The following is a 13,815-nucleotide window of genomic DNA, read 5'->3' as shown; positions in this document are numbered from 1 at the left end:
ATACAAGCGTAGCGGCTAAGAAACATCATCAACTCACAACACGACGGCTGGAGGCGGGCAAAAACTGGTTCTACAGGGTTGGTGTTGATGTGTGTGTGTGTGTGTGTGTGTGTGTGTGTGTGTGTGTGTGTGTCCCTCTTACCTTGACCCCGCCACGTCTCACATAATCACGTAGTTGGGTTTTGCCGTCGTTTTTTTTTTTCTTTTTTTTTTTTTGCGTTAAGAATTCGAACTCCTATCACTCCTGTTCCCGAGGTGTTCTTCCCTACCCTCACGAGACTGATGGTGGCTCCATTCACTTCCTCAATCTCTCATGTTATGAGAATTATAACACCATATTAATTTCTGGATACACTCAGCAGGTCTCTTCGCTCAATGCTTCGCGTCTCTTCGGACTTGGGCCAGGCCAAGTGATCATGGCAGACACTGGAAGCACAGTGCAATAATCCCCCACTTCTGCTACCGGACGGTACTGACTCCTAACCATTTAACAACCAAACAACAACAGTCCTGCAGGGGAACAAGTAAAGAGCAAGCATCATGCACTTCCCGCCAAAACTTACTAGCCTCGCGCAGGTGCAATGATTTTGGCGGGAAGAACTGGCGGGCTGGCAGGCGGCCAAGGGGGCAGAGGCGGCGAGCTCAGCCAGCCAGCACGAGCTCTACCTTGTCATCATTCCCTTCCCGCAACCTCACTGACCGCCACAACACACGCTCACACAAACACACACTCTACTACTGGTCTCTCTTACGGAGAGCTCCGGTGAAACCTGCTGTACCGGGATCATTTATATTACGCGCATATTCAATCACACATTCCTAAAGACAACAGGTCTCGAGCGACCATTTTTTTCCTACAATATATAAATACCAAAGTTTAACTGCCATTATCGAATGTAGCTGAACACACAAAACAGTTGTTCTACAAGCAACCCATTCAAACACATCGATGCGAAATTGTAGAAAATCACAACAAATGCAGGACTTTGTAGATGCAAAAACGCCACTAGGAAAGGGAAAGACGAGAATCCTGAGCGATTTCGCGGCCACAGTTAAAGATGTGATAATACATGACAGCGCTCTGGATTATCGCGCATCCTCTTCTTAGTGGTCAGTCTGCATAGTTGGTGTGTGTGTGTGTGTGTGTGTGTGTGTGTGTGTGTGTGTGTGTGTGTGTTGTTTGTTTGTTTTGGCTACATCGTGAGCGAAGAGTCACTATCAGTGAGAACGTATCATCTACAGCTGGCAAAATGGGGTAGTCTCACTGAGGAGGAACTTCATGCTCTATATAGTCTTTCTGTAGTGCAGCCTCGAAGCAGAAGGAGGCTCCCCAATAAAATAGGTTCTTGGATTATATATATATATATATATATATATATATATATATATATATATATATATATATATATATATATATTTATATATATATTTTTTTTTGCTTCTACCAAGCTTGCAAACTGTGTACAACCCACTGCCGGCCACCATAGCCTTCACGACACCACCACCTCACTTGGGGATGGCGAGTGGCGAAGGAATATAATGATGACTTGTCTGACGTGAGAAAGGAAAGATCAAGTTCAGGATCAACGAGCAGCAGGACACGGCAGAGGAAGACTGACCGGTCCACACCAGAGACTGAGTAAACAGAAAACGGAAGAGACTTGCAATATATTGAACCATCTTTTGAATCACGGAGGAAGGGGGATTGTAACGTGCGGCACACTGCACCAGTGACGGACGACCTGCTGGAGTGTAGTATGAAAATTAAATCACTGCCAGCCACCCCCTTCCATACACCCCCTTCGCCATAGTAATGGTGAATGGACACCCTGAGATGTCTCCTCCTTATCTCAATAGCTTAGCCACCTTGCTACATGCCTCTCTCTCTCTCTCTCTCTCTCTCTCTCCCTCCTTAACCCCGCCACAACACTACCTCCACCTAACCTGAGCCTCCGGCGGCCTCCCTCCCTCCCTGCCTGCCCCTGCCCCCTCGCCTAATACCAACCCCCTCCACCTTCCCCCTCCAGAGCGAGCACTTGACCCAGATAACTTCCGCCTACCTGGGTTCCCCTATTACCAGCTTGGTATTCGGTCCGAGTTCTTGGTCTCACATACGGATTTTCTATCACCTTATTCTAAGCGACACCTTTAAACACGAACGCAGGAGAAACTGCCCATGAATTCCTGATAACCCGAACACCGATGATATCTACTGACGAAGTTCTTTCAGTAAGCCACATCAGCGCAATGATGTAGTCGTTGGTAAATCGCTTACTTCGACAGCAAAGTTTTCCAAAACACTGCTGAAGAATAGTTCCGCACGTCTACTCGAGGAGCAAGCCAACTCATACGCTGACCACCTTGACAAAAAATGCTGAGGTCGACTTCAAAATGACTTTTTACCAACGTCCAGCTGAAACTAAGAACGAAACACGGAAGTTCCACTCGGAACACTCCTAGACTTACATACTGGTAAGCTGAGTAATGCGAGAGAGAACATCGGGAGAGTGGAATAAGAAGAGAGTGAGGAGCTTTGGGAGAGTCCAGGGCAGCAGAGAGAGAGAGAGAGAGAGAGGTGCGGGGGTCGGTCGGGGCTGGAGGGGTGGCGGAGTACCCTGGGTCAGCTCCGGCACCAACATCACCGCCACAACTCCAGCCCGAACGACCCGCGTTACGTAGAGACTTATTTGACGAGGCTTTATCTCCACCAGACAACAACCTAACCTTAACTGCGTCTTGCCGCTCGGGGAACTACCATTCCCAGACGGTCCAACACTGCTAGTCGAAGGACTTGTCCTCACGCACGCTATATACGTACATATGGCGAGCGTCTGTCCTTTCCAGACTGAGTGGAAATCCTTTAAAAGTCATTGTACAAACCGTCTGTCTAAGCGCAACACTTGTATATGCCACATCCTGCCTGTGGTGCATCTCACACCCGCTGAACCATTTCATTAACCGGACCTGTTCAACAAAAACGCCGGTCCATGACAGCAGCAGCAGCAGCCAGTCTAAACAGTCGTGTCCGAGTCCAGGGCAGTCTTGGGCCACTGGTCCAGCATCTGCCACGTCTGGTCCAGCCAGCCTCGCTGGCACTGACAGTACCTACACACACACCACACACACACACACACACACACACACACACACAGCCTCCACTACCAACGACACCCTCTGCATCCCTGACATACAACCGGCGAGAGGCAGCGAGGCAATACGACCTCACCAGCAGACTATGTACAGGCCAAAATACAAAGCGAGACGTGTGGTGGGTTAGGGGCCTCCTCCTACCGTCATCTTAACAGGTCGGAGGCGGCCCGCTTTCCTAGCGTCGCGTCTGGTCCCGTAGTGTTGACGTGAAGAACTCTAGTATGACGTGCAGGAGGGAGTGGAGGCAGTGTATCCCAGGTATCCCATTAGCTGAGGGAGTTATCTTGCCCATCCTTCGTACACGGAGACATTCATCCACTGGAGAAATCAATGAGGGGGCAAGAAGTGATCCCCCCGCCAGAGTCTCTCTCTCTCTCTTGCTCCTGCTGCCCCATGACCGCCTCAGTCGAGGAGCCCCGCGACACGCCACCTCCGCCCTTTGACGCTGATGCAAATAGGGCCGATATCGCCTCTTGGTTTTTCACCGCTGGTTACGCTGTTTACACCGTCGGCCCGGGACGTTTAGAGGTCATTTGGCATCTAGGAAGTCTACGTAAGACCTCTTCCATCTCTCTCTCTCTCTCTCTCTCTCTCTCCCCCAACTGTACTCACACGGTGTTGACGAGAGCTCTCAGCCGAAGACAAACTGCACTGTTAAGTGCATATTGCTCTCTCGTAGGTTAATTCTCCCACATCACATCAAAGAGAAAGTCAATACAAGGCTAGAGAAAGATGAAAGACGCATACAGACTGGGAGAAGTTACGATAAAAGGCTAGAGAATGACTTAAAGACGCATAAAGATAGGAAGTAGTTACGATAAAAGGTTAGAGAAAGATGAAAGACGCATACAGATAGAGAGAAGTTACGATACAAGGCTAGAGAAAGACCTAAAGACGCATACAGTTAGGAATTAGTTACGATAAAAGGCTAGAGAAAGATGAAAGACGCATAGAGATAGGAGGTAGTTACGATACAAGGCTAGAGAATGACTGGAAGACGCATACATATAGGAAGTAACTACGATATAATCATATTCTCCCAAGCGCCTGGGAGAGTAAATACAGTAGATACAACAGCAGTGCACGTTAGTGGAAGGAACGGACGCGAACCGTCTCGCTCACATGAAACAGCAATGATAATAAACCTAGTCACAAATCAAGCCATCCAATCCATCGGTCCGCACAAGCTTCCGTTCGTATTCAATGCCTTACCTTCTTAGACAAACACTTTCCTGACCAACACCTTGCACTATGGGAGACTTCACTGGATCGCTTCTACTCCACGGCTCTGTCAGGGGGACGAAGTCGGTCAGGAACCGCAAAGATATTCGCTAGTGGCGCTTGGGGTGGGGAATCAAGCCACGACACCGCTCGTCTCCATTGCTCCCCTAATCACCAGGCTTTGTACTGCCTTTAACCCGCAGACGTGGCGCACCCACTGCAGCCCGGCTTGTGGTGTACACCCGTGTAAACAAACCTTCTTCCGACCGCGTTCTCCAAGTTTATCACTAACTGGTGTATGACGCCTTTGTCGACCCTGTAATTAGAGCGTTGAAGAGCATCGGGTGTTTGTATGATTTTTTCCTCAACTTCTGTTCCACATTCTACAGCTTCCACACACCAGATGTTCTTCGAATGGCTGAACTGCCGAGGTCGACTGAGAACTAGGTAAATATAGTTTACAGTAGTGCCTTCGTCAGGATGACGATAATAATAACGCTGATAACCCAGTTATAATCGTAAGGCGAATTGGTAATGCTAGTGAGCCGAGGCGGGAGCCTGTGGTTTGGCCCAGGGGAAGCGCTCAGCACCACGCCCACACCACCAGCCACATACACACACGCGAGCCACACAAACACACAAGCCCTCGGCCACACGCAAGAGGGATGACCTATCGCCCGCCATCTAACACGGAGACCTCGACACCCCACACGCATGATAATCAGTGGAAGCCAATAGCTTCATCATCAGCCGCCGTTACCAACATACCCAGACACGCGACTCGGGAGGAGGGGGTTGCCTCGCCTGACCCAGTGGCGCCTTGCTTGCTCTCTGACGACGTTCAGCAGGGAGGGCCGAGGGGCATCCCAACGTCCTCGGTTTATTACCGACTTCATCAGTAACGGGTCTTGACCACCGAGCCTCCTGCGGACAATCTCCTGACGCCAGTCTTGTGGGACGAATGTACCGCTAACCCGTGGAGGAAGATGGAAAAAAATTGGGAGGGCATCGCGTCTATGACCCAGCCTGACAACAACGTCGCAACGCAAGTCTCCCACACTCGTCCACTACCTTTAACCCCATTGAACACGACGGTACGACCCTCGGGTATATACGGATACCAAAAGGATCATCCATTCATGGGCGTTGGGTTCGCGGCGTCCAAGAGATGAATGACTGGTGCGCTGGTTTACCTACCGTGCAATACTCCTCAAAGTTTGCTTGTGCTTCTGTACCACACAACAGACCTCCCCCCCACAAGCCAACGCACGTTCGAGCCGTCGACCACCACACGTCATCATCGCAGTACCATAAACGTCTCCGGATCTACGCAGGTCAAGAGACTCTTTTTCTGGGCATGATCCATAAGGCACTTGACTTAACGGAGCCCATACTAAACAGTGTCCTCTTCTGGCGGGCGTCCCGTCCGGGTCACCCGGTAAGGTTAATGTCACAAAGTGTCCTTTACGATGCTGACTTCGCCTCCCAATGAAGGTAAGGATGTCGAATTAGTCAGCCAGGAGAGTGTCACCGAGGTCATTAACTTGTGCTGTCGACAGCCCAACCTCTGGTCCGTCAACCCGACCTCTGATCTCTGCTTTGGAACACAAGGCATGTTTGATCATCCCTTGCCAGTTGGGGACATGAATTGATATGCAACAGGGCCCTTAAACTCCGCTGATTGAGGTACTCTTGTCCTGCTGTACTAATGAAGGAACTACGTACTCTGTCCTGCTGTAGTAATGAAGGAACTACGTACTCTGTCCTGCCGTAGTAGTGAAGGAACCACGTACTCTGTCCTGCTGTAGTAATGGAGGAACTACGTACTCTCTCCTGCTGTAGTAATGAAGGAACTACGTACTCTGTCCTGCTGTAGTAATGAAGGAACTACGTACTCTGTCCTGCTGTAGTAATGAAGGAACTACGTACTCTGTCCTGCTGTAGTAATGAAGGAACTACGTACTCTGTCCTGCTGTAGTAATGAAGGAACTACGTACTCTCCCTTGTTATATTAGTCAAAGCTAAGGTTCAAACACGATTACCTTTTCACCCTCTTCATCCCCCAGTCTTATATGGACGGTCACCGATATAATTCAAAGTCGACAAATTCCCCTGAAAAACACTGACACCAGAATGACATGAGGGGGGGTCGGGACACGGAGCTTGTGGCGGCAGACACACCATCGGATCCAGGGGGGGCCACACTGAGTACATAGGGACACCATCCCAAGTCCCAAGCTATGTCCCAACCTGACTGGATCAGAGAGAGAGAGAGAGAGAGAGAGAGAGAGAGAGAGAGAGACAGAGAGAGAGAGAGAGAGGACAAACACGAAGACAGGCAGACACAGACACACGTCACAGAGCTCCACACACCACCTCTGTGTGTCCGTCACACACACAAGCCTCAGGCACGGCTCCTCTTCCTCCCGACTCCTCCTGTGTACATGACGACCCCGATCCCTCACTTGTCATGGGGCCACGACCTCTGGCGGCGCCCCCCGCACCCAGAGCCACGGCCACATTACGACGCTTTCCCAAAGGTCGGGTCAGGTCGCCCTGCGGTGTGCAGATGAATATTTAATAAAAAAAGAAAGATCTCTGATTGCTTCCCCACAAAAGACGGACATCCGGGGAGAGAGAGAGAGAGAGAGAGAGAGAGAGAGAGAGAGAGAGAGAGAGAGAGAGAGAGAGAGAGAGGTTTAACAAGTGTGTCTGTTCTGTTTGTGTGTTGCGGAGAGGGAGTCCCCCACCCACGTTGCCCCCCCCACACACCTTTAAGCTTGTATATATGTACCATGTCTTTCCCTCCCATGTATGCATGCATACACACGTCTTTACTCCCATGTATGTATGTACAATGTCTTTACTCCCATATATGTATGTACAATGTCTTTACTCCCATATCTGTATGTACAATGTCTTTACTCCCATATCTGTATGTACAATGTCTTTACTCCCATGTATGTATGTACAATGTCTTTACTCCCATGTATGTATGTACAATGTCTTTACTCCCATATATGTATGTACAATGTCTTTACTCCCATGTAAGAATGTACAATGTCTTTACTCCCATGTATGTATGCAAATACACATACACTCTAAGCCTATGCCGTGAGGCCATTCTATCGACCAGCCAGTTAGTGTGTGTGTGTGTGTGTGTGTGTGTGTGTACACGTGTGTAAAGGGGGTAGGGTATGAATGGGGGGGGGTTATCTGTGACCTGGTGTACCTGGAGGGCATCCGGGCGTGTGACCACCCCCTCCCCCCCTACAATACCATACCAGGGTCGCGTCAGGTCATAAATTCTTGCCTTATATCAGACCTTGATCATCTGTACGATAGGAAGGGTATATATACACACACGTAGGGGCGTCCCAAGTGGCCAACGTGGAGGGACGGACCCGCGCACGCACCAGGGCATCCGAGGTTCTGCAAACATACACTGACATCCACCTGAAGACACACACACACACACACACACGTAAGAATGATCATCATGGGGGGTTAAGCCAATGTTCGCTGCTCAAGACCTTTTAGCGAGAGGAGGGTAGCCGGTGGTGGTGGTGGAGGGTCCGCCCCTCCTCCTCGCAGACTGTGGCATCAGGAATGCAGGAGTTTATTTAGAAAGTCAACAGCAGAGGAGGAGGAGGAGCGTTGGCCGGGTCGAGCTGTAGTGATGGTGGTGGTGGTGATCGCCAACACTATTTTCCTCCAGCGTGCCCGGTACACATGTGACCATCTCACATCCCAGGTTCTTCCACCTGGTCCCTATTAAGACTAGCGTCTTAAGACTGGCTATATACAAGATTCACCAAGTCTACTGTGGTGTTCCACAATACCTCACACTGAGTGAACCTCCACGTTCATTGTGTAGAATAAAAAAAAGGGAGGCGGTGCGACCCTTGGGCACGACGGTTCGACCTTTGGGTAAGATGGCCCGGCCTCTCTGACCTGACACTCAAAGGATAAGGTCAAAGGCTTGGCCTCATCACGTCCAAGGGTCGGGGCGTCGCGTGCTGCTCCTGTTGACGTCAAAGGGGGCGGTGTGGTGCGGTGTGGTGTGGTATGGTGCTGTGTGGTGCGGTGTGGTGTGGTGTGGTGCGGTGCGGTGTGGTGTGGTGCGGTGTGGTGTGGAGCGGTGTGGAGCGGTGTGGTGTGGTGTGGCGTGGTGAGGAGTTTGGTCCAGAACAAGGGACAGTTAGTCACGGGCCAACTTTCTCTCCTCACCCCATCGCGGAGCCTCCTCGGTGTACCAACCTCCACACACCCAGGCCGCCGGCTGCTGCCACCACATCCCCGGGCGGCCCTGCTTCCTAATCTGTTCAGATCTCTTCAGATTAAAGATACACCATACGACCATACAACAGAGTCCACAGAGTAACAGATTGAAAAGTAAGTCACTCCATGCATGTGGGGTCACAGACCTTAAGAAATGTCAATTATCAAATTACCTTAGCTATTCTTATGTAAGAGAGAAAGGTGCACGAACAGACATACATATGTGGCAATAGCACAGGTGATTAATACACCCATATGTAGTGTGGGGGAAAAATGCATTTGATGTACATACGATAGTATTGATTAATACTACCATACATATATGGATGGGTACACATGTATGACCGTCATGTGGAATGAATACGTGACGGTGGTGTGTCGTCCAGATATACCTACACCATCGCCTGAAGCCCAGTCCTCCTTCCCTCCGTCACCAGGACCCGTCACTAAGATCACGCTCCAAAACAGATAGGCATCTCAACAGAACAGAACACAAATTCCCGTCCACCTCAATAAACAGTAGAATGTCAGGGTGAGGACAACAGGAGAAGGTGGGCGCAGGTGACTATACTACCAGGGGGCAGAGAGTCGCGTCCTGGTGGAGGCCGTGGACCTTGGGGATAGACCAAGCTACAGGCTACGATGAGGCAACGGGTCCTGGTGAACCTGGGAGAGACCCTTTGGACCTTGGGGATAGACCAAGCTACAGGCTATACGAAGACACGACAGATACTGACCTTGAGGGCGCAGAAGATGCAGGCCTCCGCCATGCACGCGTGGCCGTTCAACTCCCGGAAACTCCGACGGAAGATATCCAGGTGCCATAACACCTGCCGAAGGGAAAGACAAAAGGGATTAACAGCACGTATACAATGCCAGGGTATAAAGAACATAGGAATGGGACACATACACACCGGCAACCCAAGGGTCGCTACACCACACAGGTTGTCTCAACACGGCGCCGCTGCTGCTGCAAATGGGGAAAGACCCTGTTAAGGAAGAAATTGAAGAGAAATATGTTAAAAACATTAAACCTGTGCAATGTAACGGGTTATGTACTAAGCCAAGTGGCTGAGGAATGAATCACGAACCTCACCCGATTCATGGACATACAAGGAAGTCAATAAAGCCAGTCAATTGGCCGGCAAAAAACCCTTCCTCACCAGTTTATGGCCGAGGGTCAAGATAAAGATGAACGAGTTCGGAAGAAAAAAAGAAAACAAAAAAATATATATATATATGTATCGTTAACTAAGTTATGACGGGAGGAAATTCCATCACGATTTAATGAGATACTAAGTGGTTGATGATGAGGAAGAAGAGGTCACAAATGACACCAAGTTTCTTGAAAGACGATCCTTGTAGATTTTGGAACACACACACACACACACACACACACACACACACACACAAAGGCACCCAGTGGTAGAAAAGGAGAGGCAACGAGCGATCTGATGTAGGTAGAGCCAGCCCCGGGCCAGACGTGTGACACAAACACTGGAACAAAGAGGAGTGAGTGGAGGGGGAAGGACCAAGGCTACTTCAACAAAACAATGCAACATTAAAGACAAGAAAGGAGAGAGACAGAGAGAGAGAGGTGGGGAGGGGGGGAAACCAGCGCCTGCATGGTATCTACTATCACATGTGCAATTCACGCGCTCCCACACACCCACACACTCACACCACACACTCGCTTTCATACACCTACACAGGGAACACACCTACACACACACACAACACAATACTCACGAGACAGAGCCACCACCCACTCGCTGGGGAACACAACTCGGCAATTTCACGCTCAAACTCTCGCCAAGATTGGACAACCACAATGATGGGCACAGATGGTAGCAGCCCTGTACACAGCACCACCCTGCCATTACGTCTTCCACACACACACACACACACACACACCACTACTACTACTACTGTTTCCCTCTCTCCTCCCAGACCCGCCATTACCTGTGACTTACGTCAAGAGCCCCCTGGGAAGAAAGTACCTCCCCAGGAGGAGGAGGAGGAGGTCGTCACAGAAGTCATTCCATGTCGTCCCCCTCCACCTTCCCGAGCTTAAACGACCAACACCACCACATTTTCTACCGCTTGTCAGAGTGTGTTTTCGTCCTTCCGATATTATGGCCAGACGTGTTTTGAGGAGAGGGAGGAGGTAGGGGGGTTGGGTTGTGTACATGACAGACCAACTGAAGTCTCCAGCCACACACACACACCACCACGGTCCGTCGCCACCGCCACCACCACTTTACACCTGACGACCGACACTTGCCTCGACCACAGCAATGCCGCAATGGCTTTTCGGTCTAAGGCAGAGAGAGAGAGAGAGAGAGAGAGAGAGAGAGAGAGAGAGAGAGAGAGAGAGAGAGAGTCACGCGCGTGAAGGAACACATTCCAATCAACTCCGATGTTACGACCAAACGACCACCACTACCCAACCAAAAAACCATCCACCACAACCAAACTAGGCCAATGACCATTACCAAACCATGGGGTGAGGTGGGGTGGGTATCACTGTCATTCCACAATTGCAAACTGGTGATTCGGGGTCATTGCCATCACACTATTCCAAACTGGTGATTCAAACGTGCAGGTCGAGAGCTCAGTGGAGGCCAGTGAGCAAGGGGGGCAAAACAGGCGAGAGAGAGAGAGAGAGAGAGAGAGAGAGAGAGAGAGAGAGAGAGAGAGAGAGAGAGAGAGAGAGAGAGAGAGAGAGAGACCCCAACACTACCCGGCTACGTCACTCACCAACCATGCCTGGGTTTCTCTCCGGCAGGTTTCTCTTCCTCGCGACCACGTCAAGGTGGTTTTTCAAAGTCAAGGTGGGGGTGCACACAGGGCCCAGGAGCGAGCAAGCGCCTCGTGCCAGGTCCTCCACCCTCGGAGTCCGGGCCAGCCGCCGCTCAGGGAGGTCATGCCCAGGCTTCGGTGTGTGGCGGAAGCCTCGGGTACTCCTCCCCCCACCCCCTCACACACACACACACACACACACACACACACACACACACACACACACACACACACACACACATGTACACGACAAACTGGAATACAAACATAAGCATAAAGCCTATACAAACAATGTATATAAAACCCCTCAGCACACCGACTAATATGAATTTATGTGTATAATGTATATATCATGCATGCACACGAGTATACCTATCTACCTACATACATACACACATACGCCTAGATGTATAACATACATGTTAAATGCATGGTAATACACAGGGGTCTATACAGGCTCAGAGGGGTACATGCACCCCCCAGCAACCAGGAAATCAGGAGTTACATGCATGACGTCATGCCTTGTGTCGTACCGTGAGGTAGCAGCGACGACCTAGCGGTCTTTCCCTCCCCCAAGATGCCAGACCCGTCCCCCTAGCAGCGGAAGGGACAAGGTTATCCCATGCACGCGGAAGGAGTCCGGTGAGAGTCACGGACGGACGGGACGGGGAGGGAGGGAGGGAAGGTGTAGGAGAGTCCCCACCTCCCCCCCACCACCAAAGGACAACTCAATATCAAGGCATGAGAAGTCTCTCGCACCGTCAGTAGGAAACCGCAAGGAACTGTAGGGAGTGGGGGGGAGTGGAGAGGTGTTTTGGAACGGGAGTCGCTCCGCTCCGTGCGGGCGGGCGGCGGTCATCGACACTAACGCGCGGAGGGAGTTGAGTGAGTGAGGGAGGGAGGGAGGGCCGGAGCACCGCAAGGAAGGCTGGCGGAGGGCCGGACGGCATGGGTGAGGGGCAAAAGCCCTCACCCAGACGAGGGCGTGTGTTGCCCAGGCACTGTAGTCTACGTGGTAAACATGCGAGGGGGGGGTGTTGGAGCGCTACCAGGGGAAGGGACGAGTGCAAGCCATAACCACAGCAAGGATGGAGTGTGTGTTGGAGGGGAGGTAGATGATATACAGGAGGCACCCAGGTGCACGCAAGTGTGACGCATCGAACCCCCAGCACGCAAACCACGCTGGATACTACCATAACTCGGGGGAAGACAATGTGAGATTTGGGGACACATTATATCCTTCAGGTCCCGGAAGAAATCGTGGACCGGACGAGTGTAGCGATGGTATGGGTGGCGGAGGGGCTCCAAGTGGGAGGGAGGGTGGGTGCCTGCCTACCTACCTGCCCATCCACCCTAGTGTGTGATTACCGTACGACCAGCCTCTCCTCCACCAGCTAACCTGCCCCGCTCACCCCTAAGTCTCCTTCCCCAGCAACCCTGCCTTGCTCCCTCCATCTACATCTTCCTCCTCCTCCTCCTCCCCATCAAGACAGCCCCTCTCCGCCACCCGCCCCGCTCCCCCCCAAAAGCTTCACACCCTAGCCTGGCTCCCCCCGTGCAGGATGAACGCCTCACGTACCATGACTGAACCACAGCGACCACAACTAATGTACACATCAATTTCCCTCTCCCGCAGCAACACTGCCTGATGTCTGCAACACAATACTGACAGCGTACCGTGTGGCCAGCGCTTGTGTTGCGCCAGTAGCGGGGGCTCGCCGGTAATCTACACATAAAAAACAAAAAATACAGACAAGAGCATTTAAGTATCCACTGTGGCCAGGAGAGAGATGAGGACGGGGCCATGGCATGGACCCAGACATCTCCTGTACACACTAGCCCGCAGCGAAGTTCAAACTAAAGTCCTCGCCCAAACTTGACCCTACATCCAGTTCTGTCAACTTTGTAACTTCAAAATTTTCTTCTACGATTTTTTTTTTTCTCCTGGAGAGGAACCAGAATTCCACTTGTGGGGTGATGCGGCAGTGGGCCATGGGACACAGGGCCCTCACCACCACCACCACCCAGGTGGATAGAGGAGCCCCAAACCCTCACTACCACCAGAACCACAACTTGGAAGAACAATCCTATAGAAAAAATGAAGACCTATCATCATGCAATCAAGACATCCAATAAACAAGCAATAACCAAAATTCTTTAGCACGTTGATATTAATAATGATAATAATAATAATAATAATAATAATAATAATAATAATAATAATAATAATAATAATAATAATAATAATACTTAATAACTAATAATAATAATAGTAATAATAATAATAATAATAATAATAATAATAATAATAATAATAATAATAAACACTTCAACCTAGCATTTTCCCGCTTTATCCAGCCC

The 13,815-nt window shown here is 50.5% G+C and overlaps 1 protein-coding gene across 4 annotated transcripts in view; it reads right to left on the bottom strand.

The window, feature by feature from the left end:
• Positions 1-13,815, bottom strand: part of ec (ubiquitin specific peptidase echinus) — a 363,911-nt gene that overhangs the window by 55,650 nt on the left and 294,446 nt on the right. For all 4 annotated transcript variants that reach the window (XM_071658538.1, XM_071658536.1, XM_071658537.1 and 1 more), the window contains one exon: positions 9,390-9,482. In XM_071658538.1, coding sequence (XP_071514639.1) covers positions 9,390-9,482 — 93 coding nt within the window. The remainder of the gene's footprint in view (positions 1-9,389; positions 9,483-13,815) is intronic.

Source organism: Panulirus ornatus, chromosome 66 (assembly GCF_036320965.1).
Source record: "Panulirus ornatus isolate Po-2019 chromosome 66, ASM3632096v1, whole genome shotgun sequence".
In the NCBI taxonomy this organism is placed as follows: domain Eukaryota; kingdom Metazoa; phylum Arthropoda; class Malacostraca; order Decapoda; family Palinuridae; genus Panulirus; species Panulirus ornatus.
The sequence above is the reverse complement of the archived record's forward strand: the minus strand, read 5'-3'. Positions and strand labels throughout refer to the sequence as shown.